The 27,975-nt window shown below is 50.4% G+C and overlaps 1 protein-coding gene across 2 annotated transcripts in view; it reads left to right on the forward strand.

Annotated features, from left to right (window-relative positions):
* POMT2 (protein O-mannosyltransferase 2) overlaps positions 1–27,850 on the forward strand; it is a 46,616-nt gene extending 18,766 nt beyond the window's left edge. Inside the window, exons 6-21 of one of the 2 annotated variants that reach the window (XM_061156531.1) lie at positions 1,233–1,392; positions 5,184–5,290; positions 6,177–6,259; positions 8,238–8,347; positions 12,478–12,544; positions 14,777–14,846; positions 16,555–16,633; positions 17,801–17,952; positions 18,388–18,479; positions 19,495–19,571; positions 22,639–22,710; positions 23,000–23,059; positions 23,150–23,255; positions 24,058–24,198; positions 24,338–24,452; positions 25,279–27,850. In XM_061156531.1, coding sequence (XP_061012514.1) covers positions 1,233–1,392; positions 5,184–5,290; positions 6,177–6,259; positions 8,238–8,347; positions 12,478–12,544; positions 14,777–14,846; positions 16,555–16,633; positions 17,801–17,952; positions 18,388–18,479; positions 19,495–19,571; positions 22,639–22,710; positions 23,000–23,059; positions 23,150–23,255; positions 24,058–24,198; positions 24,338–24,452; positions 25,279–25,384 — 1,597 coding nt within the window. In that variant the 3' untranslated portion in view covers positions 25,385–27,850. Of the gene's footprint in view, positions 1–1,232; positions 1,393–5,183; positions 5,291–6,176; positions 6,260–8,237; positions 8,348–12,477; positions 12,545–14,773; positions 14,847–16,554; positions 16,634–17,800; positions 17,953–18,387; positions 18,480–19,494; positions 19,572–22,638; positions 22,711–22,999; positions 23,060–23,149; positions 23,256–24,057; positions 24,199–24,337; positions 24,453–25,278 lie in introns of both variants that reach the window. The other variant, XM_061156532.1, reaches the window with a different exon arrangement.
* Positions 27,851–27,975: the final 125 nt, after the last annotated feature.

Raw genomic sequence — 27,975 nt, forward strand, 5'->3', positions numbered from 1 at the left:
GGCTTTTCCAGAAGCAACCTGATTTCACTGCAGCCAGGCCGTGACCTCCAGCTCTCTCTGGGTTTGGCTTGTCTTCCGCCTGCACCATATCCCCTCCCACCTGCCATTTCTTAAATACAGACTGTGCCGGGTACTGTGCCCAGAGCTGAGGGTTCAGGAACACATAGGTCTTGACTGTTGGGGAGCATTTGCCCTGGTGGGGGTGAGGGTGGGGAGCGGGGGGTCTGCAGCTCTGAGCACTAAGTGCTGTAGTACAGCAGACCTTGGAACCGCCCGCCTGGCTTAGCACCATGCTCCACTGCGGGTGGCTGTGTTACATGACCTCTCTGTGCCTCGAGTCCTCGTCTGGAAGAAGAGGCTGATGGCAGGCTCTGCCTCCATGGGGTTGTAGTGAAAGTTAATGGGTTAGTACGGGGTGCGGTAATGGGGCTTCCCTGGTGGCTCAGCGGTAAAGAATCCACCTGTCAATGCAGGAGACGCGTGCTCCATCCCTGGGTCGGGAAGATCACCTGGAGGAGGAAATGGCAACCCACTCCAGTATGCTTGCTGGAAAAATCCCATGGACAGAGGAGCCTAGCAGGGTACAACCTATTGGGGTTGCAAAGAGTCGGACATGACTGAGCGACTGACCACACACACACACACACACACACACACACACACACACGTGTGCTTGCTGGAAAAATCCCATGGACAGAGGAGCCTAGCAGGGTACAACCTATTGGGGTTGCAAAGAGTCGGACATGACTGAGCGACTGACCACACACACACACACACACACACACACACACACACACTAGTAAAATGCTCAGAACAATGCCTAACACATAGTAACACTCAGTAATTGCTGGCTTTTACAGGGGATGGTCTGCCTGAATCCAGTGGGCTTCTCTGGATTTTCCTTTTCCTTCCACTTGATTGGTCACCACTGAAGAATAAGCTCTTGCTTACTTGACACCCCTTACTTACTTCGCCAGGGCTGCCATGACCCTCCTCCCCAGAAGAATCGTGCTCTCACACGGTGCTCCCACATGGTGCTCCCACAGTCTCGGGTTTCACAGACCACATCTGCCTCGGCGCCATGTGTGGGCCCTGAGGTTGGGAGCCCTCGTGAGAAAGGCCACAGGGCAGCCTCTGAGAGTCGGGGGACCTCTGCCCCTCCCCGCTGCTGCGCTTGCTGTTGAGTTTGGTTCCAGCCACCAAGCTGAACTCTGCGTCTTGTTGGTTTTCAGGCCCTTCTCTGCCCCCTGGTGGTTCTGGCTCAGCCTGACCGGCATTAATCTGGCTGGCGCTCTGGGGGTCAAGTTTGTTGGCCTCTTCATCATCCTGCAAGTGGGGTGGAACACCCTTTCAGACCTTTGGCACCTGTTTGGAGACCTCAGTCTTTCAATGGTGAGAACCCAAGTGCTTGTAGAAATGTCTTTGCTCCCTAGAACCAGCGACCTTTCTCCACTTCTGCTGCAGGGGGCAGAATGGCTGTGTTCTGGGCCCCAGGCAGGCTGGATCCAATGGCCCTCTGGAGGGCGCAGGGCAGCAGGGGCTGGGCCATGACCCACGGGCTGGAGAGGGAGAAACGGAGAGGATAGACTGACATTCTTGGGGTTCTCTTTTGGCTTTCATTCCTGCATTGGTTTTTAAATGCTCTACAAATGACTCATTGGAAGAAACCCTGATGCTGGGAAAGACTGAGGGCAAGAGGAGAAGGGGGCGACAGAGGGTGAGATGGTTGGATGGCATCACCAACTCAATGGACGTGGGTTTGAGCAAGCTTCGGGAGATAGTAAAGGACAGGGAAGCCTGGTGTGCTGCAGTCCATGGGGTCGCAAAGAGTCGGACGTGACTTAGCAACTGAACAACAGCAAATGACCCAAGGGGATCCTGTTCCGCTGGGCTCAGCCACGTGTGTGGCAGACACTGACTGCAGGGCCTTGAGTAAACTCGGTGGGCTGACTTTCTGAACTTAGTTTTCTCTTCCTGACCCAGAGTCTCTGGACTTGGAGGCCAGTAAGAGCCTTACAGTTTATTACAGTAATTTGTTAAGAGCTGACTCTGTGTCCTGCACTATGGAAAATGCTTTACCTTTATCATCTCATTTCCTCCTCATAACAGTCCCGTGAGGAAGGTAGTTATTACCCCCTTGACAAATGAGGGAAACAGACCTAGAAAGGTGATATTGTTCCCAAGGTCATACAAGTAGTGAAAGGGAGGTCTAGGATTCAGAAAGAAGAGGCTGACTCCATATCTACTGCTTTACTGTAACACCTTTCCATCACTTCTGGCCCCAAGTCGCAACAAGTTCATTTAGAAAATATAGACAGACCATCCACTGAGTGTGAGACCCAGAATATGCAGATGAAATTCAGACTGAAATTGAAGAAAGTGGAGAAAACCACTAGACCATTCAGGTATGACTTAAATCAAATGCCTTATGACTATACAGTGGAAGTGAGAAATAGATTTAAGGGACTAGATCTGACAGACAGAGTGCCTGGTGAACTATGGATGGAAGTTCATGACATTGTACAGGAGACAGGAATCAAGACCATCCCCAAGAATAAGAAATGCAAAAAAGCAAAATGGATGTCTGAGGAGGCCTTACAAATAGCTGTGAAAAGAAGGGAAGGGAAAAGCAAAGGTGAAAAGGAAAGATATACCCATTTGAATGCAGAGTTCCAAAGAATAGCAAGGAGAGATAAGAAAGCCTTCCTCATGATCAGTGCAAAGAAATAGAGGAAAACAACAGAATGGGAAAGACTAGAGATCTCTTCAAGATAATTTGAGATACCAAGGGAACATTTCATGCAAAGATGGGCTCAATAAAGGACAGAAATGGTATGGACCTAACAGAAGCAGAAGATATTAAGAAGAGGTGGCAAGAATACACAGAAGAACTGTACAAAAAAGATCTTCATGACCCAGATAATCATGACGGTGTGATCACTCACTTAGAGCCAGACATCCTGGAATGTGAAGTCAAGTGGGCCTTAGGAAGCATCACTACGAACAAAGCTAGTGGAAGTGATGGAATTCCAGTTGAGCTATTTCAAATCCTGGAAGATGATGCTGTGAAAGTGCTGCACTCAATATGCCAGCAAATTTGGAAAACTCAGCAGTGGCCACAGGACTGGAAAAGGTCAGTATTCATTCCAATCCCAAAGAAAGGCAATGCCAAAGAATGCTCAAACTACCGCATAATTGCACTCATCTCACACACTAGTAAAGTAATGCTCAAAATTCTCCAAGCCAGGCTTCAGCAATACATGAACCGTGAACTTCCAGATGTTCAAGCTGGTTTTAGAAAAGGCAGAGGAACAAGAGGTCAAATTGCCAACATCTGCTGGATCATCGAAAAAGCAAGAGAGTTCCAGAATAACATCTATTGACTATGCCAAAGCCTTTGACTGTGTGGATCACAATAAACTGTGGAAAATTCTGAAAGAGATGGGAATACCAGACCACCTGACCTGCCTCTTGAGAAACCTGTATGCAGGTCAGGAAGCAACAGTTAGAACTGGACATGGAAAAACAGACTGGTTCCAAATAGGAAAAGGAGCACATCAAGGCTGTATATTGTCACCCTGCTTACTTAACTTATATGCAGAGTACATCATGAGAAATGCTGGGCTGCAGGAAGCACAAGCTGGAATCAAGATTGCCGGGAGAAATGTCAATAACCTCATATATGCAGATGACACCACCCTTATGGCAGAAAGTGAAGACCTAAAGAGCCTCTTGATGAAAGTGAAAGAGGAGAGTGAAAAAGTTGGCTTAAAACTTAACATTCAGAAACTAAGATCATGGCATCCGGTCCCATCACTTCATGGCAAATAGATGGGGAAACAATGGAGACAGTGGCTGACTTTATTTTTCTTGGCTCCAAAATCACTGCAGATGGTGATTGCAGCCATGAAATTAAAAGACGCTTACTCCTTGGACGGAAAGTTATGACCAACCTAGACAGCATATTAAAAAGCAGAGACATTACTTTGCCAACAAAGGTCCATCTAGTCAAGGCTATGGTTTTTCCAGTAGTCATGTATGGATGTGAGAGTTGGGCTGTAAAGAAACCTGAGTGCCAAAGAATTGATGCTTTTGAACTGTGGTGCTGGAGAAGACTCTTGAGAGTCCCTTGGACTGCAAGGAGATCCAACCAGTCCATCCTTAAAGAGCTTAGTCCTGGGTGTTCACTGGAAGGACTGATGTTGAAGCTGAAACTCCAATACTTTGGCGACCTGATGCGAAGAGCTGACTCATTGGAAAAGACCCTGATGCTGGGAAGGATTGCAGGCAGGAGGAGAAGGGGACAACAGAGGATGAGATGGTTGGATGGCATCATCAACTCGATGGCCTTGAGTTTGAGTAAACTCCGGGAGTTGGTGATGGACAGGTAGGCCTGGCGTGCTGCAATTCATGGGGTCTCAAAGAGTCGGACATGTCTGAGCGACTGAACTGACTGAACTGAACTGAAAACAAGATTCCTGTCCTCTAGAGACAATGGAGAGAGAGAGAAATAAGAATGAAAAGAAAAATATAAGTCACATTCCAGCCAACAAGTGCTGTGAGAGCACAGAGAAGGACGCGAGCCCAGGCTGAGGCACTCTAGGAAGCCTTCTGGTGGAAAGCTGAGGCCCAAAGTTAAGACCAGGAGCATTTATTCATGTTCACGTGTTGGGTGGGGCCGATGCAGTGCAAGAAGTGTAGGGAAAGCGCAGGGTGTCAGTGGTACTGGGAGGTAGAGGGGGTGAGGAGTGATGATGCTGAAGATGCAGGTCATGTCTTGTCAGCAGCCTGGGGAGAGCCCAGGGCCCTGGGTGAGCATGTGGCCAGGCCGTGGAGGGCTGGCCAGTGTCCGCCCCCGGCAGTGCTTGGTTGGTTGGGTGTTATAAGAAGGCTTAGGGTTTCCACAGACCTTTTTCTCTTGATGGCTGTTAGTTTTTCAGTTGTTTCTGATTATGACTGACATATGTGCTGATGTGCTCAGTCGTGGCCAATTCTTTGTGACTCCATGGACTGTAGCCCACACGTTCCTCTCTCCATGGAATTTTCCAGGTGAGAATACTGGAGTGGGTTGCCTTTTCCTTCTCCAATGACTTACATGTGAATACTTAGAAATAACACACACGTCAAGCATAAGGCATAGTAAAGCCTCCTATGCCCAACACTGGTACTGACTCTGTTTACAGGTGACCTTGGGAAAACATCTGACCGCTCGCATCCTGTGCCTCATAGTGCTGCCACTGGCTCTCTACATCGCCACCTACGCTGTCCACTTCATGGTGCTGAATAAAAGGTACCACCAGAGCCTTGCCAGTGTCTCGCTTCTGTCCTTCTCTTGTCTCTAAGCCCATGGAGGAGCTGCGTGATTTCCTAGGTCTGTGGTTGGGATGACCCGAAGGGGACCCAGGGTTGGTTTCCTCCTGGGTTCTGTCTTCTGGGTACCCTGGCCTGAAGGAAGAAGAGAAGACCTTTGTAGCCAAACTGCCTCTTATCCCTAAAAACAGTCCCCTTGTGCTAACAGGGATGGGGGACCATGAGCACGTGCAGCTGGAGTGAGGGTAATAATAACAAGGACACCAAAAAAAAAAACAAGGACACCAGCAGCTCCCATTTAGCAGGTAGCAACTGTGTCAGAACTGTGCTCAGCGTTTTGTGTACTTTATCTTACTTAGTCATAACAATTCTTTTAATTTTTTTAAAATCCCCGATTTATAAATGAGATGTTGAGACTAAATGAGGCCAGGTATCTTACAAAATTCACCTAACTAGTAGGGGAGCTGTTAACGTGGACCCCAGTCTCCCTGACTCCATCCCCCGTGTCTGTCCATGACACCGGACCGCCACTCCCTGGTGCATACGTGCTCAGTTGCTCAGTCGTGTCTGGCTCTTTTGTGGCCCCATGGGCAGTAGCCCGCTAGGCTCCTCAGTCCGTGGGACTTCCCAGACAAGAATACTGGAGTGGTATGCCATTTCCTCCTTCAGGGAATCTTCCCAACCCAGGGATTGAATCCCCATCTCCTGCACTGGTGGGCAGATTCTTTACCTCTGCACCACCTGGGAAGCCCACCACTCCCTTGTACATCTTTTAAACCAACCACGCAGAGCTCTTCCCAGGGCTCCTGGGAAGTCGTAATTTCACTCCTCTAACTCTGCTCCCTTCTGCTCTGCCCTCCCCACAGCGGTCCCGGTGATGGCTTTTTCAGTTCTGCCTTCCAGGCCCGGCTTTCAGGAAACAACCTTCACAACGCATCCATTCCAGAACGTGAGTGTCTCTTGGCCTTTACGAAGAGAAAAGGGCAGGAGGGATTCCTGGGAGTTGGATTGGAAAAGACGATATGATAGCCTGAGTTATTTTAGATGGCGGTGTGGGAGAAAGAACCAGTGAAATCTGGTCTGAGCACTCATGACAGTGAACAGGGACACAGAAAGTGCAGAGGAGGGCGTCCTGAGCAGTGAGCTCTTTGATCAGAAGATGACTTGTCCGATGTGGCTATGGGAAGACAACACCGAGAACCTGGGGGCAGGGGGAATGAGCCCATTTGGGGCTAATGGTCAGTTCTGACCAGAGTGTCCTGCAGTTCACATCCATTCACTGTTGACAGAGAGTAGTTGAGCACGTGTTAACCATGTTGGAGGCTGTAGGGCCTGGAGTAGGATCTCTACATGATGTGGCCGTGTGTGCTAAGTATATAAAAAGGGAGCGCAGAGCTGTGGGGATCGAAGGTGCAAGAGATCACGTCTGTAGGGGTCAGGGGACAGGGATTAGAGGCACACAGTGAGATAAGCGGGGCCCAGGAGATTGCTTCCTGGAGTCATGGACAATGTCCTGTGGTCTCTCTAGGGCCTGGAACACAGTGGGCCCGCCCAGACTGGAAGAAATGAGAAATAGGAAAGCAGGTAAAAATTGGCTTGGAAAGATAGACATTGGGTTCCACGTTAGAGAGGTTGGCTTTGAGAAGCTTGAGGAAATCCATGCCGCGGGGCCTGTGGGCTTGGAGCTGAGGTTTTCAAAGGAGTCCTTTGGAAAGGGACAGTTGATGCTGGGCATTGGCAGTGGTCTGAGATGAAGCTGTAGAAAGAGGAGAGGACAGGAAGAGGTCAGGTCACTGGCGAGCACGGGTGAAGGGCTTTGCAGGAGCAATCCAGGAGGGAGCGTGGGGTTGAGGAGGGAGACAGCCTAATCAAGACGCAGCCGTGGCCAGCAGCGTGCGGGGCTGTGTGTGTTGGCCAGCATGAGGCCTTGGAAGGATGGTTCTGTGGGGTTAGCTACTTGCCATTTAAAAGGCCCAGTTCAGTTACACTCTCTTCTTTAAGCCATCCTCTTCTCACTCTTTGGGCAAGAATTTATTCCTCCCTTCACTGGGCTCCCACCATGTCACACATTGTCACACCTTTGCTGGAACATGGGCACTTCATCCTATGCTGGTCAGTGTGTGAGGTCATCGTCCCCAAGACTGGACTCTGCCAGGCCTCCTCCGCCTTTGCATCCACTGTGAAATTGATTCTTTTGACCCAAATGAAAGAACAAAGGAGGACAGGAGCGGCCAGCACTGGTGCAGTGAGACCTGTTTCCCTGGAGTGGGGAAGGGCGGGCAGCCATAATGCAGAGCGTGCAGAGGAGGGGCAGTTCTCAGCAAAGAGGCTTCTTTCCCGTAACCCAGGGCCTGTGTGGGACAGATGGATGCTCTTGGGTAAGCTGTTTACTCTGGGTTTTTTTTTTTTCCTTAAATTCAGATTTAAAACCCAAAATACCACTGAGCAACTACTGCATGTGGTAGATTCAAAAGGCACAAAATGATATACAGTGAAAAGTCTATCTTAACAGCCTCTATCTCATAACGTTATATCTTGGAGAACATTCAAGATGAAGACATAAATAATTTCTCCTTCTTCATTCCATGGAATGTACATAGTAGACCTTGACTAAGGGACAAGTTGTTTCTGGCCTTTGCTACTATAAACAGTGTTTTGATAATAGCATTGTGAATACCCAGCCTCTTCTGAAGTGCTTCGGGGTGGGGAGGGCCGGGGAGGGCTCAGGTGAGACTGTGGTCACCTCCCTCTTGAGGTGACTCCCTTGGGATGAGGAGGCAGCTGCGTGTCCTGCTTTCTGCAGTCCTGGGCCCAGCGGAGTCTGTTAGAGGGCTGGGGGCTCCTGTGGCTTCAGCGCCGCCCCCCGCCCAGTCAGGGGCCACATCCACCCGGGCCAGCTCATGCCATCTGCTGCCCTCCCCTCGCAGACCTGGCCTACGGCTCCGTGATCACCGTGAAGAACCTGCGGATGGCCATCGGCTACCTCCACTCACACAGACACTTCTACCCCGAGGGCGTCGGCGCCCGCCAGCAGCAGGTCAGTGGCCCTCCATGCACTCGTGCCGCGGCTGCACCGCGCTGATTGCCGTGCCCAAACCCGCCCTTCCCTTTTTGCCTTCCCGTCCTGTCCCACACTGTTTCCCCTGCTTGGAACATCCTGCCCCCTCCTGCACCCTTTCCTCTTCCCCCTAGCTAACTCCAGCTTCCCAGGCTTCCACTGGGGACCTCCCCTCCGACCACCACGTCCCGCCTCTTCCTGGTCCTGGGTCAGGTGTGTCTGGTGTGGGCGGCTTTCTCGGCACCCTTGACGAGCCTGTGCGGTAACCCTCTTCCCATTGAACTGGGAGCGCGTCCTTCCTCCTCTCTCCTTGCTGTCCGACTGCTGGCTTCTGGGAGGCTGAGGTGCCTAGCTCGGTGGCCAGCACAGAGTGGATGATGAGTTTATAATCTTTATGGGTTATAAACACAGGCCTGGGAACCAGACTTGTGTATCTGAGTTTGAATCCTGGTTCCACAAGAGTGTGACTTTGAACAAATTCCTTAACCTTTCTGTGCTTCCATGGGCTCATCTTTAAATTAGGGAAAATAAAACGATACTTCTCTCTGTCATAAGTTTGCTGTGAGGATTGAGGGAGATAATCCATGTGAAGTGCTCGTTGAAGGGCTAGCCATGAGTATCATCTGAACGAGTGAGGGACCCTGTCCGTGTCCACGTGACGGGGTGATCGGTGTGGCTGTGGGGACAGTGCCTGAGAGGGAGAGGGTGTTGGAGAGGTTGGTGGGGCCGGCTCGTGAAGGGGCCTCCAGTAGATTTAATTTTGCTCTGCCAACACTGGGGAGGCATTGAAACTTATTAAGAGATAAGATGTGATTTGGTTGCTAGTTTAGAAAGACAGCTTTAGCAGGAGTGTGATGGATCGGAAGGAGGAGCAGACCAGAGGCAATAATCACAACAAAGGACAGTGAACAGACCTCAGGGAGAGGAGGGGAGCGATTCAGGGCCCAGAGACTGACAGATGTCAGGGGTGAGCTGTATCAGGTCTGTAGTCTGGAGGCCAGGAGGTCAAGGTGTATGTGTGATGATGCTGGTTCACCGTAATCAGAAATGGAGGAGGAAGCATGGCTTTGGAGATGAGTTTTTGGTGTGTGTTCTAGGCCTGGGGCTTGTCTCCGGAAGGAGATGTGAGTGTGTAGCATACAGGTGTTAGTGACACAGTGACATTGCCCTGAAGGGGTGTGCAGAGGGGAGGGCAGTGTGTAAAGCAGCGTTAAAGGTGCTCAGCGTGGCACTGGGGAAGCAGCTGAGAAGGAGGGAGTGGACGGGGAGGCTGGAGGAGAGGAGGAGGGGAGGGCCCAGCAGAGTCTCCAGGGGCAGGAGACGCCGGCAGCTCAGGTGCTGCAGACAACGTGGAAAAGGAGGCCTGGCAGCTCTGACCAGGAGGCTTCTGTGGTGTGGTCAGGGCTGAGCTCGCAGATCCGGTGACCTGAGGAGAGAGAGGGAGGGGGGGTTGCAGGGCTGGCTGCTGTCTGAGAAGCTTAAAGTGTGATTTCTCTTCCTGCAAAATGGGTGAAATCTTTACTCTGTGAGAAACTGTTGCATCTCAAAGTGTTTTATTATTATTTCCTTATTTACTAGAAAGTTGACCCAGAGTATTGGGTTTTTGTATCAGTTTCCCATTCTGGGCTCTTTGCTTCTCTCTAGTGCGGTGGTTCTCAGCCCTGACTGCACTTTTTTCATAGAATCCACTGGAGAGCTTTTAAAAAATTCTGAGATTCTTGCATAATCAGTCTGGGATGGGGCCCATGCCTTGTGTATTTTTGTTTCAGTTTTAAGCTTTCCACAGGAGTCTAACATACAATTTGCCCTTCAGTGGTGTTACCTTGCTACTGATGTCATGTAGTAACAGATGTGGCGAAAGGGACCCTCTATACTGTGACTTCCCTGGTGCCTCAGGTAGTAAAGAATCTGCCTGCAACTGCAGGAGACCCGAGTTCAACCGCTGGGTCAGGAACATCCCCTGGAGAAGGGAATGGCAATCCACTCCAGTATTCTGGCCTGGAGAATCCCATGGACAGGGGAGCCTTGGCAGGCTGCAGTCCATGGGGTCGCCAAAGAGTCAGATATGACTGAGCAACTAACACTCACTCATACTGTGCAAAGAGCCGTGTTCTGAAAGGCCCTCTGAAGCTGGTCTTAGTGTTACCCCTTGAAGCCCATGGGTGGAGCATGAGGTTGTGAGAATCATCTAGAGCGAGCATGTAGGCCAAGGGACAGAGGGTCTGACTTTGCCGCTGACTGAGCCTCTGAGCCTTCCTCACCTGTGTCTCCGTCAGTAAACTGGGGGTTGGGCTTTAACAGCCTCTAGTAGCCCTCCCTGCCCTCTAGGTCAGTGTCTTGTCAGCAACTCTAGGTCTTGATTTTTAAATATTTTTAAAGCATAATGTTTATAAAGTAAAACTGGAAAATGTAGAAAAGTATTTAAAAAAAAAGTTAGACATAATCTGAGGACCAGTGTTTATCCATGTAGATTGATGTACAACATTCTATTGTAATAGGATACCTATGTTGCTAGGAGACCTCATATTATAAAAACACTTCATTGTAAAAATAAATGTTTCAGTGGGAAAAAGAGGTCATGGACTATATTCATAATAAATAAAGGACTTTCCTAGTAGGAATTTTAACGATAAGGATTTTTGTAAACAAAGAGCACAGGGTGCACCTGTGAGCGCCGCAAACCTTGGCACCCTCGAGTAAGTTCAGGCTGGGGGCGGCAGCTGTGTGGGCTTTCGTTCCAGAGTTTGGACTTAATTTCTCTGTGGCTGCCAAACTTTTAACTTCTTGTATGTTCTTAATACTGTTGTCCCTAATTTTTTCTGAGAAAGCAAGAGCCACTGAAACAAAGCAGACATAATAGATGCATAATTTTTTTCCTGTATGCTAATTCCAAATCACTTTGGAAGTAAATGTCATGTTTTATCCAACTGGAGTTATTAAAACTCACATTGTAAGAGAGGCGTTTATTTCTGTTGCTTCTGGGTATTTATGTGCTTGTTTACCTGCTTGACATGATAGTATGCATGTAGTCTATCCTGGGAGCTTGGGATTAGCTGGCTGGGTTTGAATCCTGTCTCTCGAGCTGACAGGCTCTGTGACCTTGAGTGGAATTGCTCAGCCTCAGTTTCCTTGTAAGGTGAGGGTAAGCATCGTACCCACAGCCTAGAGATGAGACCTGCCCAGTGCTTAGCACAGGGCCTGGCAATAGATGGTAGCTGTTTCCAACAGCAACATTTTATAAGCCTTTTCCTGTGCTGGTAAAAAAAACATGCCCTGGAATGTTTTCTATGTAATGTTCTTTCCTGTGGACATTCCATCATGTTAACTATTCCTTTGTTATTGGGGTTCCCAAGACTTTTGCTGGTAGATTAATTGCAGCATTACATATGTGTGCATGGGCATACACACACACCATTTTTAAAAATTAGCATATACAAAATGGCTATGGCTAAAATTTTAGGCTTCTAGGACAAGATATTAATAGAACTTTTTCCATTTCATTTGGGCACATTCTCGAAAACATAACAGCCTGAGTTTTTCTTTTTTTTTTTTTTTTTTATTTATTTTATTTTATTTATTTATTTTTTTTTTAAATTTTTTTTTTAAATTATTATTATTATTTTTTTCCAGTGGGTTTTGTCATACATTGATATGAATCAGCCATGGATTTACATGTATTCCCAATCCCGATCCCCCCTCCCACCTCCCTCCTGAGTTTTTCATTTAGAGAGTTTGAGGCATGGTCTTGATGACTTTTTAAAATGCACTAAATCCTCTTTGGGTGCTGTAGACTGCGTTACACTGTGTTGTCATGATTCCTGCCTCTAGGAGGCTGGAACTTGAAAGACAGGACGCAGGGAGGCACAAAGAGACCAATCAAAAGGGCTTTTGTGGGAAGATGCCTCTAAGTGCCGAAGGAAGGAGAGAACCGCACTTACCAATCGCTGTTTCTGGCCCCGTTGGGAAACATGGCCCCTCGGGTGGGTGGCTGGGGCTTCTGAGAGAGCCTGGAGCAGTCCTGGCTCGCTGCTGACTGTCCTGTGGCCGACTGTGCTGATGGTGACGCTCTCCTCCCTCCCACCTCCTCCTCCTTCCCCCACCCCACCCAGGTCACCACCTATTTGCACAAGGACTACAACAACCTATGGATTATCAAGAAGCATAATTCGAACTCAGGTAATGCAGCAGAGAACTGATGCTTCTTCTATTGTTACTTACTCTGAGCCCTCCTTAACATTTCTCATGCTTCCAAAAGAATGGTTCTAGGATGGGCTTTCCTGAGCATTCTTTGCCATCTTCACTGATCTCAGTTATCCTTTCAACAGTGATTTATTGAGCCCCCGCTATGTCCCAAGGACTGTGGTTGGTCTAGGGATAAGCTGTGAGCAAGAGTGATACGACTGGGCCCTGAGAGCTGTCGTTTTGAAGCCAGAGAGCAGGCCGAGGCTCAGACGTGGTCTGGATGAGGTTCCCTGGGCACGTATCGGGGACACACAGTCGCTGCTCTCGTGTCTGATTCGGAGCACAGCAAGCCTTGCAGACCCCAGCGTGTGGTGCGGCTTGGCTGGCTGGATGTGATGGAGGGCTGCTGCCCACTGCTCGTCCCAGGCCTGGGCCAGTCAGTGGGAGACCCATGGGCCTGCCAGCCCTGTGGCTGGGCTTGTCTAGGCCTGCACAGCTGCCTCTTTCTGGCCTGGGCGAAGCAGTTCTGAAGCACACCTGTTGGGCTCCTGGGGCTTTGTGACAAGGGCTGTGTCTGTATCTTCTGTTTTTTAGACAGACAGCTGGCTACCTGCAGACTGTGCCTTCTGCTGCAGTTGAGAAGAGAACAAAACATCTCCCGCTCACTTTCCAATTGTCTTATGCCGCAGGTGTTCACTGTGACTCCTCGGCAAACACCACCTGGCTCAGCCTGTCTCGAGTCAGCTGCTCCTGGTCTTCGTGGGAAGTGGCAACTTCTCATCTAAATTCATCTCTGTTCCTTTCCCCAGCTCCTCCTATTGCCATGGTTTTCTGGCTAGAAACGTGACCAATGTGACCAGTGTCTTTGTACCTACTCCTCAGTAATACAAACTCTGACACCATTGTGTGCCTGCGTGCTCAGTCGTTTCAGTCATGTCCAGCTCTTTGCAACCCTGTGGACTGTAGCCTGCCAGGTTCCTCTGCCAGGTCTGTTCTGTACCCTTATAAGACTGGTACTTAACACGCCAAATATAAGTGGTCTATTGCAATGAGGATTTATGAGGGAAGACCAGCTTTCTTTCTAAAGTCACGTGGGTGGGCACAGACCAAATCTTTAAACATCCCTGTTCTGTTACGCTGTTGTAGCTTCCAGGTTAAGGTGGCTGCATTTCACCCAGTGACGAAGGAGTCATGTGAAGGCAGGTTGCCTCAAGCACTTGGGAAGTGGGAACTGTCTAGATGAAGGTCTCTGAGTTCTTTATGGCCATAAGTGCCCCTCCCCCACAGGCCCATGTGAAGTAAAACTTCCCTCCGCGTTGACGTATCTGATCTGTCATCTTGCTGATTATTCTTTTTAAGAGACCTTAGAAGGCAGCGTAGGAATGGGCATCTCTCCAGTTGAGTTCTCGAATTCTCTTGTGAGCCAGTGATTTGTCCTGGCAGATCTGTCTTTCCTGACCTTGAGTGTTGATGTCCACTCCTGCGACAGAAATTTGCAAGGATCCTTCTGTGTTGCTTCGATTACTGCCACTTTCCTTTTCCACTGTCATCACTTCGTTAGATCCTCATTGGTCTTGACATCTTGATGATATAGAAGTAGTCCTTTTCTTTCATCATTTTCTTTGGCTCACACTGACCAAGTCTATTGCCAGAGACAAAATAATCACTGGCAAAATATGCAGGGTTTAACGTTTGATTTTGAAGAGAGCTGTGCAAATGGTCATTTGCATGGAATTAATATTTGGAAGATTTTATTTTTACTACCCAAAGGAAAATCTTATTATTTATCTTCCCAGCTTAAAAATCCTCTAGTCGGGGGCTTCAGTGCTTGGCCGATAAAGGCCACGTTTCCCAGCCTGGTATACACAGTCTTGCCCCACTTGTCCACCCCCTGGCCGATTCCCACCCTCCTTTCTGCCCTCCCACCCTAACCATGTGAAGTCATTTGCCATTGGTCAAATGAGTTTTGCTCTTTCATACCTCTGTGCCTTTTCCCCACTCGTTCACCTGACAAAATTTTCCCTCTCTTTTAAGAGTCTTTTCAAGCATTATCTCTGGGACACTCTTCCCTTCTCCTCTCAGACAATTGGCTTTGGTCCCACAGCTTTCTGTCAGCACCTCAAACATGTACCACGATATAAATGCTATAACTCTTCACTGGTAGGCCCTCGATTAATACTAGTGAGTGAATGATTTCGGACATCAGTGCTTGTTTCTTCTTAGCAGATCCCCTAGACCCTTCACTCCCAGTGGAGTTTGTGAGACACGGAGACATCATTCGACTAGAACACAAAGAGTAAGTAAATTTGCTGCTTAGCATAAATGAGTGGTTTGAGTGCCAAAGGTAGGGACCTCTTTTAAGCTGGAAGTAAACAGAATCAGATGTGGACTGAGGCCCCAGTAAAGGAGCAAGGCTGCTATGCTGAAATGGGAGAATGATTACTTTGCCTATTTTGGCTTTGGGAAGCTTTGGACTTTGAGTTGGACTTTGAGGGTACCTTTCAGTTTCCCTTTACCCAGGGTGGAGGGAGCAGTATTTGAATGGCCCAAAATTTCTTCTTAAGGGGTTGCCTTTAAAAAAATATAGGAGTCTGTTTCTGAATATGGCAAATTAGTTCATTTCTCCAGTGTTCTCCCTGAAAATAACTAAAAATGCCAGAACAATGTAAAAACATCTTCTGAAAAGCATAAAGAACCAACAAGATAGTAAGGAGTTACTACGTCAAAATCTCAGTGAAAGGGGAAATACAGAGAAAAAGTGGGATGCTGTGGCCCCTTCTGCCTTGAACCTACGATCTTGAGTTTTGAGCTTTGGTTTTTGACTCTTGAGAGAAGAAGTTTTAAAGACCAAGCTCTAGGCTCACCCAAAGTGGTGAGTTATTGTAATCTTCACTCCAGATTTGTAACCCCCAAAGGCTTGGTGTTAGGGTAAATCTGCCCTATCTACCTATATTCAGAGTTTGCTTGGGAGGTCAAGGTGCCCTGGGGGTTAAGGTTTGTCGGAGGGACAAAATCTGGTTCCTGAGAAGTAGTGATTACCAGCTGATCTTCACATGGATTTGCAATCCAAATTCATTTCACCTGGATTGTCTCAAAATTGTCAAGGCATGAATTTAAATGAACATAATCCTAGATGTAATGTCTCCTAGGTGCCTGGCCGAAAGCAAATGTGAACCCTCTTTTGGGAAAGAAATGTTGTTATCCATTCCTATAAATAGTTTTTCAGTAACAGTGCACCCAAAAAGTAACCAAACACTCAAGGAAATAGGGCACTATGTGCAAAATGAATGGGAACAGGAGATGACAGAAGCAGCCCTGCAGAAGTTTCATATGAATTATCACATAGAGATTTTTAAAATAAAATCAGTGGTTATTTTATATATCTATATCTATCTATATATAAGCAGTGTTTTTTCCCTAGTCAGGTTTATGGATACTTAAATTTTAATTTTATTTTTATAATGAACATTGACTACTTGTTATGGCCAAAAGTAAGGATTATTACAAAAAGCACGAAGTAAATAAAATCTCAGTTAAACCCTCCACTTCCTGCACAGATCCCCACTTTGTAAAACTGACAGGAGCAGAAACAGCAGATGGGAATGAGGAGGTTTACCTATCTCTGGCATATGTGGATTACAAATTTTAATTTTCTTCCCCCTAAAGCTGCCTCATAAGTCAGACTAGCTTGCCTCAAACCCCCGACGTGTTCAGTCATCCCCTCTCCCTCCAGCTCAAGTTACGGGTGAACAAAAAGTGAAGCCTCTTTCTTGGCATGTGGTCCAGTACTCCTGCTGGTCCGACCCTCCTGGCTTGGGCAGCTCTCCAGCTCTCTGGGTATTTCTTGTGAGTGGATGGGCAAGAAGGTCCTGGTATGTTGGATTTAGTAGTTTGGATTCTAATTTTTCTGGCCTGAACAGATGACTGAATATCCTGGGTAAAAGAAGAAACATCACACATCTCTTTTCTTCAAGATAATGGCACTTCTCTCTCTTCATTTCCAGGACTTCTCGGAACTTGCACAGTCACTATCACGAGGCCCCCCTGACCCGGAAGCACTATCAGGTCACTGGCTATGGCATAGTAAGTGAGCCACTCGAGTGTGAGCAGGACGCCAAACATTGTGGGGCCTGGCTTAGGGCCGTGAGGCGGAGCATGGCCTTCCCAGCATTCCGGAACGTTCCTAACGGTTGACTGCGCAGGGACTCTTAGCATGCAGGAGATTTTTGGCTAGGCTTGCTGTGGGAAAGGCCGCCTGTGAAGTCTATTTTTTTCCATCTCTTGCTCCCTATAATAACCATGCCATTTTTGTGTTCTGACACATAATAAATGTCAAATATGAATACTATTTGAGTCTGTTTTAAAATCATATTGTACTCAGAAGCCACAGGGCCACAATATGAACCCAGAGAAATATATAGGTCTATCCTTTGCCCGATTCCAAATTCTCATTGGCTTTATTTTTACGGATTAGCTCTCTGTTCTGCAGAGGGATATTGTCCACCTTGCTTTTGGATTTTTACTCCTTGGGGTGATACAGCTTATTGAGGAAGCTCTATGAGTACTTACGACTTGGGGAGGAGTTTGAAAGCAAAAACACCTAGTGGGAAGGTAGATATATGACTATCTGTCTAAGTTCCCTTCCAAGGGCTTTGGTGCTTCAGTAAAGACTCTGGATTCCTTAAGGCAGAGTTCTCAATCCTCCTTCCATTTGCTCATCCCATGTTATACTAGAGCCAAGACTCTGACCTTCATCTTTGTCTGGTGGGCATCTCCTGATGTGAATTAGACACAACTGTCTTAATTTCCACAGTATGATATCTAGGCTAGACATTCCTTAGGTGGATGAGTGTCCATATGGCCATGGTGACGGATGCAAATGACCCAAATTTATTTCTGTTGGCTCGTGGTGATGTCTTGAGTTTAATTTAAGGGCAGAAGCATCTATTTAGAACTTAAACTGTAGTTCTGTGGAGTGAAGAATTGGACTTCAGGTTCCAGGCTTCATACTACTTTTCTTGGTTGTGATAGTGAGGCCTGGGGCAATGGCAGTCACATGGGATGTCTCTTGGGATGTTTCTCTGGCCCTCTTTTTCTCCTTCCCACCTCAGTCACTTAGGCCAGTTTGGCCTTTGACCTCTGTAACATGATGGCATCTGAAAGGCTGACCATCTCCCTTTTTTGATGTGCCTTCTCTAAAGTCATCTTATTAATATTTTCTTTGTATTTTTTTCTTGATTTATGTGGCAGAATGGGTCAGGGGACTCGAATGACTTCTGGCGGATTGAGGTTATAAACAGAAAATTTGGAAACCGAATCAAAGTGCTGAGAAGTCGAATTCGCCTCATCCATCTGGTCACAGGTTGTGTCCTGGGCTCTTCGGGAAAGGTCCTGCCCAAGTGGTAAGTCTCTGGGGTTTTGGCGTCCCAGCAGTGGCTCATGCTTTTCCTTTCACACTTACAAGGAGAATGCCCCAGACTTCCATTCCCGAATGATCAGTGTTCACCTCTTGTTTGCTTTTTCTTTGTGGTGGATGGAGAGAGAAAAGGCATCAAGAACTTTATGGAGCCCAGCACTCCAGAGTTTCTGTGGTGGTTTACGTGTTGTAATAGTTGAGCAGTTATGTCTCTGGCCTGTGATAACTCTCTGGTTCTCTGTCTCTAACCTGGGCATGATGTAGGCTAGACTACTTCTGGGATAGTCATGGAATAGAAAAGTGAGAGGTTGGAAAGAACATGGCCGCTAGGTTGGAAAGAGAAGAGTTCTATGCAGCTGACATTACTGCTGTCTGGTGAGTTTCAGGTCTTCTGAGAGACATTTGTGACTCCTTTTCATAGGGGCTGGGAGCAGTTGGAAGTCACATGCACACCATACCTAAAGGAAACCCTCAGCTCCATCTGGAATGTGGAGGACCATATCAATCCCAAATGTGAGTGAGGTCATGTCCTGGGCTGGCTCTGAAGGGAACATCTCTAAGTCACACTCATCTGAGGAAAATAAACCTTTACAGACTCTGCTGCCACGGTATCTTATTGTTGCCATTTTCTTCCTTTTTTAAACCTAGTCTCTTCATATGACTTGTCTACATGGGTAGCTCCTTTTTCTGTCCACTTAGACTTCCTATCCTCCTTAACTCTTCTCCCACAAGTGACCGGTGGTCTCACTCAGGGCCAGAGCTGGTTGCCTCTCACCTGCAGTGCAGGTCCGTCTGCTTGCCTCCTTCTGGGCTCTCTGTCCCCTCTGTGGTTACCTCCCTACCCTCAAGGCTCAGAGCAAGCTGGTGCTTTCCCCTTCTGCCCCTGCGTAGGCTCCTCCCTTCTTCACATCCAGCCGAGGCTATTACAGAAAGTGATGGCCACGGCCCTTGATCGATCCTGTATTTATACTCCCAGGCTCCAATTTGACATTTCTGTTCCACTGTCATCTTCAACTCAACGAGTCTCTGAGCTCATCATCTGCCTCCTAAACGACCCCCTTTAGGCTTGATTTTTCTTCTTTATGCTTCCCACTTCATTCTTACCACCTAATTTAACCAACCAGCTAATTAACTAGCTAATTAAACAATTCACTGACGAGTATGCTGGGAGCCGTGTGGGGCCCTGGGGATGCCTTGGTGAATGGGATGGGCTGGGTTTCAGTCTTCACATGTGGGAGCCTTTGGGGCAGCACCGTCATAAAGGGTGATGGCCCGAGGGCTGTGGGCGCCTCCGGTGGGTGGTGGGGTGGGACGGGGCTTTTCATCTGTTGCCATTGCCTCCCTCAGAATGCCTGCTGAGTGCTACAGGCTGAGGGGATGATGGAGAATTCCTCAACACTCTCACAGGCTTGTTAACTTGGCAGGAAGGTTACACTCAGACCGTGGCCGCAGAGTGGATACCATGGACAGACAGCTGTGAGGAGAGGCTGTGTGAGGAAGGTTCATGCCTCTGTCTTTCTTTTTCCAGTGCCGAACATCAGCCTGGAAGTGCTGCAGCCCAGTTTCCCTGAGATAATGCTGGAGTCCCACATGGTGATGATCCGGGTACTGTGACCCCTTCCCACTGGGCAGCTTCTCTAAGAACCCTCAGGCATCCGCAGATTTGGATCACAGATCAGTAACCATGCTATAGGCCCACTGCCCCCTTGTGGAGGACTCTGAAAGTGTCTTCACATACTGACAAACTTGGTCTTCAAAAGGACTAAATGATGGTGGTGATGCTGCTGGTGGTAACTGTGTGAACACTTATGTAGCTCTTGTGTGCCGGGCACTACTGTAAGCACTGCGTGTGTATTAACTCACTCACTCCTCATTACAGTTCTCCAGAGATTACTGTCTCCCGTTTACAGAAGAGAGAATTGAACACAGAGGTTAAGGAACTTACCCAGGGTCACAGCTAAATGGAAGCGGGGGATCTAGGCCTTCAGAGTCAGTGCTAGTGACCACTACAGTCCTCTGCCTCTAAGTGAGTCTCAGATCTGTTCACGTGGCAGAGCCCCTGAACATCACAGTGCTCTTGGTTGAAAATCATGAGACACTGATAGTTGATTCCATCTTGAAATTAGAATCAGCTAGGATGAAAGGCCAATTTGAGTGTGTTGTTTATATGCAGCATAAAATCCCAACCAGGACCCCACCCATGTTCCCAGAGAGAAACAAACTGCACAGGGGGGCACGGTTGATGCTTTTCAAGGTTTTAAAGACTCACTGTTTGTACTCTTATCATTAGTAGCTTACAGCTGACATAGGTTTAAAAACAATGGAGAGACAAAATCTTTGAATTGAGAAAATTCTACCCACTAGCTTAAAATCTCCCCTTTGAATTAGAAAGTCCCTGCTGCGGTTTTGATGTTGAGGGGACCTCTCCACTGTGACTTATGGGAAAAGGGCGCTCTGCAGGAGCAGTGTTTAGAGCCAGGTCTGTGGCTCTCTGCATCGCTGCGGAGAGCAGTAGCACTTGTTCTTTCTTTCCTGGCGAGCCATTGTCGACTGGTCTCTACTGCAAGTGATTATGTAAGCAGGACTTGGTCAGTACCGTTGGCTTATTTTAGTAGATTAAATTTAAAAATTCAAATTTTGTCATTTTTGCACATTGGGAGGTGATGAGTTGACAGTAACCAATCTCCGGGTCACTACTTTCCTGACTCTGTGCTTGTAGCTGTCACTGTGGCCTGATGACAGAGCTCTTTTGAATATGTGCCTGTCAGTCAAAATATCATTTTAGATCTGGGTAGAATTTTAAGACTAAGTCTAAATAAATAGTCTCATTTCTTCTTTCGTTATCTAAGAGGTGGAATCAAAGAAGAAAAGGGACATAAGGAAACTTAATAGGGAGAGAGATCAAAATTGTCTGGACTATAGAAACTGCAGGGCATCTGATAGCTGAGCAGGGGTCTCAGGCGTGGGCAGAGAAGGCACCTTGCCTGCTGAGGTTAGCTGGAACAAGCCTCCTGGGTGCTAAGCATAGACAACAATGCACAGATAGACATGCTTGTTGTGGTTACAGATTTTCCTTGCTTCCATTTCTTGGTTTACTAAAGGAGCTTGGTTTCTGAAGAGTTTAATGTGCAGGATGTGCTTGGCTTGTTCTAACTCTGGCTGGAGTCCCCGGGTTTAGGGCTGAACCGTACTGGCCGGAAGGAATGGGTTTCCCTCAGCAGCTGCTCTGAGGTCCAGAAGGATTCATTCTTCATTGTGAAGTTCTTAAGGTGGCTATAGTGATTGAGGGGCTGTGCAGCTGGCCCCTTGGGGTCTGACACCCCCCCCTGTACTTCCTACCCTGAAGGGGCGACCCAGCTACCCTAGGGAGGCCTGCAGACGACTCCCAAGCCCTTGAGGTGTGGGCTTAATAAGGCTCTAGCTGGTGGTTCAACGAACCAGGCCTGGATCTTTCTTGGGCTAGACCCGTGGTCCTTAGTAGAGCACGGTTTGTGCCTCCGAGGGGGTATTTAACGATGTCCGGAGGCGTGTTTGGCTGGCATAGTGGGTAGGGGCGCTGCTGGCATCCAGTGAGTAGAAGCCAGGGATGCTCACCACTCCACACTGCACAGGCCAGCCCACACTGGAGACGTCTGCGGCCCAAAGTGTCGTAGTGTCGAGGTGGAGAAACTCTGACCTGACTCCTCCTTGGGAAATGCCTTCTCAGTCTGTTCTAACAAGGCTGACACCATCTTGCTGGTTAGCATCCGGGATCCTGATCCTTTTCCTTCTAGTTTTAGCAAAGGTCTGATTTTGCCATGTGAAGACAGGTTGTTAGATATTCTTGGCTGGTGGACTGAAGGGCCTGAGACTGAGTCCTTCAGGCTAAAGTGTGCATTCTCAGCCGGGGGATAATGTGTTCTTAGAGGGCAGAAAAAAGGAAACAGTGTTTTAATGTCTAAAGCACAGGTATTCATTCATTATATGAACAGATATACGGAATACCTATAGTATTAAAATGTCTTGAGGGGACTTATTGTGCTGGTTGTTTTGCAATATATGCCAATGTTAAGTCATTATGTTGTATACTTGTGACTAATATAATGTTATATATGAATTATACCACAATAAAAAAAAATGCTTTAAATGTCATGGTGAGGGAGTGTTTAAGGAAAATGTATCTTAAAAAGGTTGACTGGGGACAGGAATAATGAAAAAAAAGTACAGAGAAACACTAGGCTAAAGTAACTTTTTCAGAGTCCAGGAACTTAAGAATTCTGGGTTTGGGTTTGAAATTGGCCTTTCAAGGAAACAAATAAGTGAGCCCCGATTTTACATGTCCCTCTCCTCATCCTCTTGACACCTTATCCTTGGCTGGGAAGATGGATATATATTTTGTGCCAAGGGGAACAAGTCTGTCATGACTCTTTCTCTTGAGCAGAGAGAGTCTGAGCGGACTGTCTCTGCCGGGAGATGGAGGCCTGCTCGTTGAGCAAAGTGGGGCAGCTGTGGTCAGCAGGTGTGCGGTGACTGAGAGTGACCCCTGACTCTCCCCTGCCAGCGAGGGAGAGGGCAGAGGAGAGAGGGCTTGTCTTGACACGTGGCCACACGTCAGAGATGCCTGTCCCTCACGTTCCTGTCGGCCTTCTAGAGCTCTGTCTGGACCAACTTTTTCTTTACCACTTTCCTGCAGGGGAACAATGGCCTCAAGCCCAAGGACAATGAGTTCACTTCCAAACCCTGGCATTGGCCTATCAACTTTCAGGTAGGGCCCAAAGCAAGAGCTCTTCCCCGGGAACGGAGCCGAGGAGGAGGCCGTGGAGCCTTGCTGGCGGTGGGGGTCGCCGGGGGTGGGGGGTAGGCCTGACCGTGTGGAGGGTGGCTGGAGACGGGCTCTGCTTGTGCTCGGCTGGACCCAGCCTCCCCAGGGAGCTCACGGAGAAGGTGGCCGCTCCGAGCCTCCTGCCCAGGCTCCCTGTCTGTGAAAGGTGGCCCGTCTTCCTCCCCTGGGAGGGGCTGAGCCCTGCACCCACTCTGTGTCCTCTGCTCCACAGGGCCTGCGCTTCTCAGGGGTCAATGACACCGACTTCCGAGTGTATCTGCTGGGCAACCCGGTGAGTGCCCCGCATGCCGTGGTGGGGGCCCTGAGCGTGCCCGCGGGGCGCTGCTGCCTCCTCTCACCCGCCCGGGCCGTCTCCCTGCAGGTGGTCTGGTGGCTGAACCTGCTGAGCCTCGCCCTCTACATCCTCTCAGCGAGCGTCTTTGCTGTGGCTGTGCAGAGGGGCGCGCGTCTGCCTGCTGAGGTCGAAGGTCGGGCCCCTGGGCTCCCCTGCCCCCCACCTAGCAGCCCACAGGGTGCCCACACTTGGGGAGCGCCCACCTGCTGAGGGGCCATCCTCTGCCTTTCCCTCCCTTCTTCCCTCCTCTGTGACTTTTTAGAGCTCCAGGCACCAGATACCCAGTGCTGTGTTAAACCCTGTATCCTCCCAGCAGAGTTCATTACCTCTGTTTATGGATTGGGAAACCAAGGCACAAAGAGGTTAAGAACCTTGTCCCAGTAGGTGACAGAACTGCGGTTCACACCCAGGTGGTCTGCATTCAGAGCCTTCACTGTTGACCTCTACACTCTATGCACGACTGCCCATCTTTTCTCTTCTGCTCTCCTGTCCTCTAGTTAGGAGGAGAGCAGCCCCCACGCCATGGGCCACAGCGTCTGAGACGTTGACACAGGTTCTCTGCTGCCTCTGCAGCTCCGTGTCTGCAGACATGGTCCCAGGCCGCCCCTCCCTCACCCCCGTCCTCGCCTGTGCCTGCACCCCCGCCCCGTCTGGCTGCAGAGACCCATGTGGCAGCAGAGATGCGGGGGCTGGGGCCGGAGGCCGGGCGGCCTACTGCTGGGGGTTGGTGCCCAGGCCTCCCGGGGCCAGGGAGTGAGCAGTTCCTTCTCCTGCCAGCCGCTGTAGGGTTGTTCACCGTGGGCGGGTGAGGGACAGAAGGCCCACTCAGGTGACATGGCTTCTGTGAGTCACACGGCGAGGAAGGGGCAGAGCCCACAGCGCAGGCTGCCTGCCCGGCGCTGTCGGCTGACCCAGCTGTGCTGCTTGGGGCCCAGGTCTGTCCCAGGTCCTGCTGCGAGGAGGCGGGCAGCTCCTACTCGGCTGGATGATGCATTACTTCCCCTTCTTCCTGATGGGCCGGGTTCTCTACTTCCACCACTACTTCCCCGCCATGCTGTTCTCCAGCATGCTGACAGGTCAGCGTGGCCCTCCGGGACCTGGGTGATGAGGGTGGGCGGGGCGGGACCACCGTGGAGCGGCGCTGCTGGGGGAGCCCATCTGTCTCCCTGGGAGACGTCCTCTGACGGAGTGGTGCGGGGTTCCCTTCCTCCCCAGGCCTTCTGTGGGACACCCTCCTGCGGCTCTGTGCCTGGAGCCTGGCCTCCTATCCGCTGGCCGGGTGCGTGCACACGCTGGGCATCCTGAGCCTGCTCCTGGGAACTGCCTACAGGTGAGCGCCCCCTGCATCTGCATGGTCGACCCCCAACCCCAATGCCTCAGCCCCGGGTGCGTTTTGGAACCTCTGTTGAAGCACACTGGTGCCTGGCTCTGTCTCCAGAGGTTGGTTCTGGTTCCGTTGAGCCCAGTTTGGGCCCTGTCAGACAGTTTCCAAAGCCCTCCACATGACCCGAAGGTGTGGCAGGTGGAGAAACATGGACTAACGCCCTGCATTCTCACCTCTGGCCAGCGGCTCCCAGCTCTGCACCTCTCTGGCCCACGTGGGAGGGCACCCCTCTGCAGCCACCTGGCTCCCAGCTGGCGCAGCTCTCGGGGTGGGGGAGGGTGGTAGAGGGTCACCAGGTGGTGCGGTGTGGCTCAGAGTAACTGCAGGGAGGATGCTGTTTGGCAGGCCGCCCCCTCCCCGACCTCACAGTCTCACAGATCTGCGGGTGAGCATCACTGGCCTTGAGGGGCCAGGGGTGGGCAACATAAAGTCCTGAGCTGGGAATAGGGGACCTGTGACCTGAGAGCACGTCCACATTTTAACAGAGAGTCTGGGCCACACAGCCCATGACCAGACCCTGGCCTGCTCTGTCTCCTGGGCCTTTTGAGAAGAGCCCTTCTCCTTTACTGTCATTAAGTCAGCCTTTTTCAAGGTCCCAGAGTATGGTGTCCCCAGGTGGCAAAGTCACACAGGCCTGCTGACATGTCGGGGTGGCTCCCGTAGGTAGAGAAGGTCTGAGGAGCTGAGTGTCAGGGGTCTCAGGGCTCCCCGCCTCTGCTGAGGCCCTAGGGTGCTAACCACCGTCCCCCCTGCCCCGGGTTCTCCCCTGCAGCTTCTACCTCTTCCACCCTCTGGCCTACGGGATGGTAGGTCCCCTGGCCCAGGACCCCCGAAGTCCGATGGCCGGGCTCAGGTGGCTGGAATCGTGGGACTTTTGAGGCCTGAGGACTCCAGCCTGAGACCAGGACCTTCGTGGGGACGGCCAGCTGTGAAGCCAGTCCCCGGACCCTCCCAGCCGTGGAGGAAGCGGCCCAAGGAGCCTGTGGACCTCCACTGCCTGCTGGCGCCCCACCCTGGGAGCGCAAACTGCTGGGGAGCACTGTGGCCCTGCTCCTCCGCAGAGGCTCCTCCACTGGGTCTGCTCAGCCACAGACGACTTTCCTCTCAGGCCGGTCCCCCGTGAGCAGCGTGAGGAAGGATGAGTGTGGGAGAGTGTGGGGGTGAGTGTGAGCGTGCGTGTGTCCGTGTGCCTGTGCAGTGTAGACCGTGACTATGGACAGCGGAGCGTCATAAACTCTAAGAAATTGTCCAGGGCTACCGTAGTATTTTCTGGTGTTTTTTTCTCACTGAATTGGGTTGTAAGATTCATCAGAAATCAGCCCTCCAGGAAGGCTGACTGCACCAACACCACCTTGGGGTATCACCTCGGGTGGAGCCGGCAGGATTATCAAGGCTGTGCTGCCCTCCTTCCCACCAACAAGCAGATCCCTAAGCTGAACACCCCAGGCTGCAGGGCCCGCCTCCCTGCACGCCCCTGCATGGTTGCCGCTGGGAGTCTCCCCTGTGGCCACAGGCGGCTGGACCCCTGCCCGCAGTGTGTGCTCAGGGGCCCGGGCCCCAGCGCGAGGCAGCCCTGCTGGCCCTCCTCAGCCCTCAGCTCCTCGTCATCTGGGAATGCCGGACATGTGGTTGGTGGGCACACGTGGTGGTGGTGTGTCCTCAGGGCCTGGGAGCCAGGGGCGACTAGTGGCTGCCGCTCCCCTTCCTTCCGCATCCAGGCTGGCTGTGAGGTTGGGACCCACACTCTCCCGGGGGCAGGGAGAGCCCGCCAGCCCCTCTCCTAGCACCCAGGGCAATTGTGCAGCAGACCAGGGCCCTGTGTGGGGTTGGGCTGGGCTCCTGGTGGGGTCTGGGGCTGGTTGCTCTGGCCTTTCTGGACTAGCGTTCCTGTCACTCACTAAGCTTTCCCCATGCTTCCTTCTCTGGTCCCCAGTGCTGACGCCCTCCTTTCACTGTGTTTCACTCCCCTTCCTCTGGGTCACTGTTTCACCAGTCTCCATTTCCCCAAGGCCCCAGAGCACCTAGGCATGTATCAGAAGTTCTCTTTACCACCTCTAAGCCCAAGCAAGCAGCTCAGAGCTGTTCCTTTTACTGCCTCCCCAGATGAAAGAGAGATAGAAAACCCTTGGGCCAGAACTGAACTAACCCAAGGCCAATCCCTAAGCCCTCCTCCGTCCTCCTGGTGCATGACAAAATATTTATTTTGTCTCAGAGGACTGTAACGCTTCAAGGTTTAATGATGAGCCTCTGCCACTCTCCACCTTCCCTCCTCTATAGCCCCCACCAGCTCTGCCAAGGTCAGAGCTCTTTCGAGCATCTCTGCTCAGTGGTTGCCACGGAGACTGGAAATTGGTCCCAAGGACAGGCAGTGCTACCCACTGGGTGGTGGGGAGGGAAGCTTCTGGCCATGTTCGGACATCCAGACCGACCATCATTAATGTTAATAGAGGAAATGCAGTCACATCAAGAGCAAGGCAGGTTTGTTAATTAGATCTGGGGCCCCATGACCTCCCTTCCCCAGGGCTGCAGCCCTTTTGACTTCCCCCAGCAGGAAGCGCTGCTGCCGGGTGCTGAGTCTGGGCTGCTTGCTTAATTGCGTTTCTGGAAGGGAGGGAGAGCAGGGATGGGGAACCTCTGCTCTCCGATGCCTGCCAGCCCCCTTCTTCTCTCCCCCAGGCCAGGTTGCTTTCTTCTGAGCTGGCGTGGTGGTGGTGGGGGGGCAGCCCTCTGGGTGGGCTCTCCTGGAGGTGGAATGCGGGAGACCCTGGGCTTGACTGTTTCAAAAAACAGTGGCCCCAGGCTGACAACCGGGAGGTGGTGGCTGTTTCTCCCAGCGCCTTCTTACTTCCTAATAGGAGCTCATTGGAAGGGAGGTGCCCTGAAGGAGTCAGAGGGGCAGCCACTCTGGTGAGGGCGAGGAGGGCGAGTGCTCAGGCGGCCTCCTGCCTGGCCGCCCTCCTAATCTGGTCACCCCAGGGATAAGAGCTTCCTTGGTCTCTTCCACTGCTCTCCAGAGATGGGAGAAGAGCTGTCTGCCCACCTCACCCCCTCCTTTGCCCAGGCTGGCGCACGCTTCTGTGGCTGCATGGGCCGACACAGCTCCAAGTTGTGTTGTTGGAAGATGCTGGGGAGAGGGGCTGTTGGAGCCATGCTCTGCACACGGGCTCCAGCCCCCGGGAGAATGTGACACGTCCTGCAGACGTGCTGGCGGAGGAAGGAGACATTTGCCAGCTCAACCTCCAGCCAACTTCTTAAACCACATTTTATATTAAAAAAAATGTTTTTTCCACAGATAATCAGAGGCCATTTACTTTTGTAATAAATAGCTCTTATTTTGAATGCCATGTTGTTCTTGTTGTACTTAATTGAATCTGACTTGCCCTCTGGCTCCCAGAATGAAAAGAATGTTTGGAGTGCAAGAACCGTTCCATTGTGTCTGGAGTCTGAGCCATTCTGACTCCAGCAGAGG

This window comes from Dama dama, chromosome 12 (assembly GCF_033118175.1).
Source record: "Dama dama isolate Ldn47 chromosome 12, ASM3311817v1, whole genome shotgun sequence".
Lineage (NCBI taxonomy): Eukaryota > Metazoa > Chordata > Mammalia > Artiodactyla > Cervidae > Dama > Dama dama.